This window comes from Chiloscyllium plagiosum, chromosome 31, assembly GCF_004010195.1.
Source record: "Chiloscyllium plagiosum isolate BGI_BamShark_2017 chromosome 31, ASM401019v2, whole genome shotgun sequence".
Lineage (NCBI taxonomy): Eukaryota > Metazoa > Chordata > Chondrichthyes > Orectolobiformes > Hemiscylliidae > Chiloscyllium > Chiloscyllium plagiosum.
Window position 1 is genome coordinate 43,404,665 of NC_057740.1, and position 7,423 is coordinate 43,412,087.

Genomic DNA, 7,423 nt, shown 5'->3' on the forward strand with positions numbered 1-7,423 from the left:
CTCACATTCAAATCATTTATGTAAATGACAAAAGGTAGAGGGCCCAGCACCGATTCTTGTGGCACTTCACTGGTCACAGGCCTCCAGTCTGAAAAACAACCCTCTACCACCACCCTCTGTCTTCTACCTTTGAGCCAGTTCTCCCTGTATTCTATGAGATCTAACCTTGCTAACCAGTCTCCCATGGGGAACTTTGTCGAACGCCTTACTGAAGTCCATATAGATCACATCTACTCCTCTGCCCTCATCAATCTTCTTTGTTACTTCTTCAAAAAACTCAATCAAGTTTGTGAGACATGATTTCTCACACACAAAGCCATGTTGACTATCCCTAATCAATCCTTGCCTTTCCAAATACATGTACATCCTGTCCCTCAGGATTCCCTCCAACAACTGACCCACCACCGAGGTCAGGCTCATAAGGTCCTGGGGACTGTTACTGAACAGAGACCTTGAAGTGCAGGTTCATAGTTCCTTGAAAATTGAGTCACCAGTCGATAGGATAGTGAAGAAGGCATTTGGTATTCTTGCCTTTATTGGTCAGAATATTGAGTACATGAGTTGTTGTGGCTGTACAGGACATTGATTAGGCCACTTTTGGAACTGAGTGCAATTCTGGTCTCCCTGCTGTAGGAAAGATGTTGTGAGATTTGCAATGGCTCAGAAAAGATTTACAAGGATGCTGCTAGGTTTGGAGGGTTTGAACTACAGGGAGAGGCTGAATAGGCTGGGGCTATTTTCCCTGGATCGTCAGAGGTTGAGGGATGACCTTATAGAATTTAATAAAATCATGAGGGGCACTTATAAGATAAGTAGACAAGGTCTTTTCCCTGGATTGGGAGAGTCCAGAGCTAGAGGGCACAGGTTTAAGGTGAGAGGGGAAAGATTTAGAAGGTGGTGGTGCATGTATGGAATGAGCTGCCAGAGGAAGTGGTGGAGGCTGGTACAATTACAACATTTAAAAGGCATCTGGATGGGTATATGAATAGAGGAAGGGTTTGGAGGGATATGGGCCAAATGCTGACAAATGGGACTAGATCTATTTAGGATATCTGATCGGGATGGGCGAGTTGGACCCAAGTGTCTGTTTCAGTGCTGTACATCTCTATGACTGTCAACCCTCTGAAAGAAAATGTCTCAGCTCGGTCTTAAATGTTTTTAAACAGTTTTTCTTCCCCTTACGCAATTCCAGTCTCTTTAATGAGGGGAAATATCTTTTCAACACTCACTCTGTCAAGTTCCCTCTTATATGTTTCAGTTAGATCACCTATCATTCCTCTTAGCCCGGCCTTATTAAACGATAACCCCCTTAGTCCAGGAATCAGTTGTAGTGAACCTTCTCTGAACCGCTTGTGAAATTGTATCCTTTCCTCAATAAGGCAACCAAAACTGTACACCGTAGACCAGATGTTCAGTAATGCATGTCTCCTTTTACATTCCATTCCCCATGCAAAAAATATGTTGGATTTCTGGAATGAGACTTAATTCTGTAACCTTGTGATTCAAAGCCAAGAATGCCAACACCTAAGCCACAGCACACAGCTGTTTAATTGGATATGGATATTGAAATTTACAGAGTAAAGGTGGATAATTATGGTTGATCTATATAGTTCAACTCCAATGTGTTGTGAGCTGCATGAGGGGCTGCATGACCACCTGTTCATTAATGTTTGAGCTCCTCAGTGCCACAGCTCCCTTTCTGTTTCCTGTCCCTCTCTCTGAATGATGGAGCAGGCAATAGCTGCAGATCAGGTATTGAGTGCTGGTGAGCTATACAGACTGGCATGAAAAAATAAGGCCTTTATATAAGAGTTTGGATGGTTTAAGTAGCTGTTATTGGCATTGGATGGCTGTGTCGTACCAGTCACTTTGGAACTACCTTGATCATGTTGCTAAGTATTTCTTGTTCTGGATTGCAGCATTGATACACCTGGTGTGATTGACAGGGTTTCACGCCTGTTCCAGGGTCACCCTGACCTTATTTTGGGTTTCAATGCTTTCCTGCCACCCGGTTACAGGATAGAGATCCAGAAAAACAAAGCAGTGAGCGTGCATGGACCCACACAGGCCGAGACTCAGGTATGCACACTGAATTAATTTTTTGTGTGTGATGAACTTCCTCCTGAATATTAAGCTGAATACTGTCCCTTATTAAAAAACTCACATTGGAAGGGCCATTCATTGAGTAATATATCGCACAGAAGGAAACCATTCAGCCTCTCAAGTCCATACTAGCTGTGGTCCTGTAAGTTTATTTCCCTCAAGTGCCCATCCAATTTTCTTTTGAAATCATTGATTCATTCCGCTTGCGGGTAGTGTTCCACATCATAAGATATAGGAGCAGAAGCGGGCCATTCAGCCCATCGAGTGTTCTGCCATTCAGTGGCATCATGGCTGACCTGGCGATCCTCACCTCCACTTTCCAGCCTTTGTCCCCATAATCCTTCATTCCCTTACTGATTTAAAACTCTGTTTGTCTCAGCCTTAAATATACATAAATGATCTAGACTCTATAGCACTCTGCACTAAAGAATTCAACAAATTCCCTTCCCTCGAAGAAGGAGAAAAGAATTTTCTTTAATATCTCAGGATGCATCCAATTAGTCCAGGGGATTTATCAGACTTTAGCCCAATTTCTCTGTCACTTTTCTCTAGTGACAGTTACTGTATTTATTTTCTATCTTCCTTTTGTCCCATGAATATTTCATAATTTTGGAATGTTGTGAGTGTCTTTTACTATGAAAATGAATGGAAATTATTTATTGAATCCTTCTGCTGTTTCCTGGTTACCAATCATTATTCATCAGCCCTGACCCTCCAACAGTGCGGCGCTCCCTCAGCCCTGACCCTCCAACAGTGCAGCGCTCCCTCAGCACTGACCCTCCGACAGTGCAGCGCTCCCTCGGCACTGACCCTCCGACAGTGCAGCGCTCCCTCGGCACTGACCCTCCGACAGTGCAGCGCTCCCTCAGCACTGACACTCCGACAGTGCAGCGCTCCCTCAGCACTGACCCTCCGACAGCGCGGCGCTCCCTCAGTACTGACCCTCCAACAGCACGGTGCCCCCTCAGCACTGACCCTCCAACAGCGCGGCGCCCCCTCAGCACTGACCCTCCAACAGCGCGGCGCCCCCTCAGCACTGACCCTCCAACAGCGCGACGCTCCCTCAGCACTGACCCTCCGACAGCGCAGCGCTCCCTCAGCCCTGACCCTCCGACAGCTCGGCGCTCCCTCAGCACTGACCCTCCAACAGCACGGCACTCCCTCAGCACTTGTCATCCATCACTTTTCCTCCTCAGTCCATGACGGTAAATACTCCTGGTGTTTGTCAGATGATTTAATGGCCCAGACTGAGTCTGCTTTCTCTGTCTCTTTGGCAGCTGCTAGCTGAAGCAGCCCATGATCACACGTCTGCCACTCCTACCAGTCCCGCTGCCGCTGCCATCACTCCAGTGAGCCGATCCAGTCCTGCTCAATCTCAAACGCCCCTAATGGGCCACAAGGATGAGAGTGCGGAACGCCGGGTGATCCGGGAGGAACCGACTGCACGGGTCTTGGATCACCATGATGATCCATCCTCCAACGATCCACATCCTGTGGAGTTCGACAACGCAATCAGTTACGTGAATAAAATCAAAAACAGATACCTGGAACGTCCTGAGGTCTACAAATCCTTTCTGGAGATTCTGCATACCTATCAGGTAAAGATCAAAGAAAATGGTTTCAGGTTTACGATAGTTACATCGCTGTAACAGTTTGTATTTCTAAAGTAGCTTTAAAATGCTGAAAAGAAAACTTCCTGTGGGTAATTATAATGCAAATCCAAACGCTGATCCACATTCGGGTGACATTAGGACAAGTGTCCAAACACTTGGTCCAAGAGGTCAGTTTTAAAAGAGAGCGCGCGAAAATTGGAGAGGTTTATAGAGGGAACTAGAGAGCTTTGTACTTAGACGGTAATGATGTAGTAATGTCACAGGAGTAGTAATCCAAAACCCAGGCTAATGTTCTGGGAATGCCGGTTTGATCCCACCTTGGAAGATGGTCAACTGTGATCACCAATGATAACCTGGAGTAGAGAACTGGCCAATTGTAACTAGTGTTAATTGTCGTACTAACCCATCTGGGAAATCTTAACCTGAGGAAATCTGCCATCCTGATCCTAGGACAGCGCGACGCTCCCTCAGCGCTGACCCTTGGACAGAAATCTACCCTCCAGCTTACATGTGACTTCAGACTCTCAGCAATGTGAATTGATTCTTACCTGCTGGATGGGCAATAACTTCTGCTTGGCCAGCAACACCCCATCATGCGAACAAATGAAAAAAAAGGGACTAAAAGAGATGTGTTTGAGATTGACAGGTTTCTAAGTACCAGTGACATAAAGGAATATGATGATAATGTGGAAAATGCATTGAAATGGCTAATTGACCACCTTTATATTGAATCGCAGGCTGAATGTTTTAATGTTCATTTGACTGTGAGAAAGCTTAGATGGAGGAAGGAGTGAAATGTGTCACTCCAGGGTGAGAAATGATTCTTGTAACCTTAAAGGTTTTCTTTGCAGGGAGTGACCAATTCTTATGTCACCATGTATCTTCTGTCCTTGTTAGAAGGAGCAGCTGATAGTGAAGGATACCAAGGGAAAGCCTTACTGCGGCATGACCGAGGACGAAGTCTTTGCGAAAGTTGCCAACTTGTTCAGAGGCCAGGAGGATCTGCTGACTGAGTTTGGCCAGTTTCTCCCAGATGCAAAGCGATCTCTGGTACGTGTGTTGAAATCCATTGTCCTGATGTATCCATTTTTATTATATAAGTCAGCAAACTGTGACTATTGTACCATTTGGGATGGTGTGCTCCATTACTGGTTGGTGTGTTCAGTTTGCCCAGTGATAGTGGGGCTCATTGTGAAATTTTTAATCAGTCACTCGGAATAGTTCAGGAGTCACTGAATAGTCAGAGTTAGAACTAAGAGGAGGATGAAACAAAGAATTGGCTTCAGAGAGCATAAATATTTTTAGCAGACTCCAGGCAGTAAGTGTCAGGAGAAATCCTGGATACGTTGGGAGTGTTCAAAATAAGTTTATAAGTCAGTAATAGTTCAGTGCAATAAAGATTGGAGTTGAAGAGAGCCCATGAGGACCATTTGCTTGTTACACTTGAGGAAAGTTAGAGTTTGGAGGAACCCAAGGGTATGTATCAGCTTGGTAAAGTTCTGGATGTAGGTTTGCTCACTGAGCTGGAGGGTTCATTTTCAGACATTTCGTCACCATACTAGGTAATGTCTTCAGTGAGTCTCTGGACGAAGCACTGCTGATGATTCCAGCTTTCTATTTATATGTTTGAGTTTTTTTCGGTTGGTGATGTTATTTCCTATGGTGATGTCATTTCCTGTTCTTTTTCTCAGAAGGTTGTAAATTGGTCCAAGTCAATGTGGTTGTTGATAGAGTTCCATTTGGAATGCCATGCTTCTAGGAATTCTCATGCGTGCTTCTGTTTGGCTTGTCCCAGTCAAAGTGGTGTCCTTCCTCATCTGTATGTAAGGATACTAGTGAGAGTGCATCATTCTTTTTGTGGCTAGTTGATGTTCATGTATGATGTTTGGTAAAGTTAACTGACCGTGGACAAACTATAACCCTGAGGCTAAGTGCTGGAGTATAGGTTCTAGAATCCAGGGGAGTGTCTTGGGAAAATAAATTACTGGGACCTGAACAGTCATTAAGTCCATGACAGGAACTTTTGATGATGTTTCAAAGCTAGATCTTTGAGAGAGAAGTATCAGAATCCCTTGTAAAGTTCTGATGAGATTGATGACACACAGCGTCACTAATACCTAGAGAGTTGCTAAGCAATCCGTAGTACCTGTCTTAATTACATTTAAGTCGTGTGCTGTATGGTATTTGACCAGAATGTTACCCATGTTTGTTTCGTGATAATTTTGGATATTCAAATACAGATTATATACATATGCTTGGTTAAAGCATTTGTCAACAATCTTTGTATGTTCTGTTGAGTAAGTTTTATTTGTTGTGAACGAGTAAGCTAATTATTATTTATTAGATGCCTGGCTGACCAATTTCGGATACTGAACGAAACACAATACAAATAGAATTGGCAATATCATTTCCTTTTTTAAAGATTCAAACTTAGACTTTTGGAGGAATTGAACTAGAGTAGGAATCAAATCACCCCTCCTCACCTGGCTGTAATATACATAATAAGAAATTGATGCCAGTGGATTAGATAGAAACAATGCAATTGCTAACCCTTCAGGATTATTCTGGACTGAACAGAAATTGAACATTAAATGACATTTGGCAACCTAAATGGGAAGCAATAGCCTAATGGTGTAATTGGTGGACTGTTAATCCAGGGACCCAGGTAATGTTTGGGGGACCCAGGTTTGAACCCCTTCATAGCTGAAAGTTAAATTTGAATTTAATAAATATCTGGAATTAAGAATCTAATGATGACCATGAATCGATTGTCAGAAAAACTCATCTAGTACACTTATTTCCTTTAGGGAAGGAAAATGCCATTCTTAGCTGATCTGGACTGTATATGACTCCAGACCCACAGCAATGTGGTTGACTTTTAACTGCCCTCTGGGTAATTGGGGATGGGCAATAAATGCTGCCGTAGCCAGAGACACTGCCTTCCAGTGAAAGAATAAGAAAAAGTTTACATACTGATGTGCAGCTTTTGTTTGAAATCAAAAGCCTTTCCTCCTAACGCTGTCACTGTGATGCAATGAGCTAGCTGTCAGTATGTTTTGCAGTTGAATGCAGGTGAATTTTTTGATGAGACAGGACAGTTCCTGCATGTTGTACTTCTCTGCCCCAAAGTTCATTTCTGTGGATGATTATCCTATTGATTGAGATTTAAAACTGTCTAGGAAGTCAAAGGAAATCAAAACGATTTGATGACAAATCATCTCACACATGTTGTCTCTGTCTCGTGCTCTCTCTCTCACTCTCTCTCTCTGATATGGAGGCGCTGGTGTTGGACTGTGGTGGACAAAGTCAGAAGTCTCACGACACCAGGTTATAGTCCAACAGGATTTATTTGAAATCACAAGCTTTTGGTGTGACACCCCTTTGTCAGGTGCAGTGAGAGATCACTAATAGAGAAACGGAGAAAGTGAAGTCACGTGGTGTACAGGGTGTTCTAGCTCGGTGGATAAAGAACTGGTTGAGCAACAGGAGACAGAGTAGTAGTAGTTGAAGGGAGTTTCTCAAAATGGAGAAAGGTGACCAGTGGTGTTCCACAGGGGTCAGTGTTGGGGCCACTGTTATAGAGATGTACAGCACGGAAACAGACCCTTCAGTCCAACCCGTCCATGCCGACCAGATATCCCAACCCAATCTAGTCCCACCTGCCAGCACCCAGCCCATATCCCTCCAAACCCTTCCTATTCATATAC

General features: G+C 43.9%; 1 protein-coding gene across 2 annotated transcripts in view; it reads left to right on the top strand.

The window, feature by feature from the left end:
* sin3b (SIN3 transcription regulator family member B) overlaps positions 1–7,423 on the top strand; it is a 59,236-nt gene that overhangs the window by 14,271 nt on the left and 37,542 nt on the right. For both annotated transcript variants that reach the window (XM_043721554.1, XM_043721555.1), the window contains exons 4-6: positions 1,920–2,079; positions 3,381–3,701; positions 4,614–4,766. In XM_043721554.1, the coding sequence (XP_043577489.1) occupies positions 1,920–2,079; positions 3,381–3,701; positions 4,614–4,766 (634 nt within the window). The remainder of the gene's footprint in view (positions 1–1,919; positions 2,080–3,380; positions 3,702–4,613; positions 4,767–7,423) is intronic.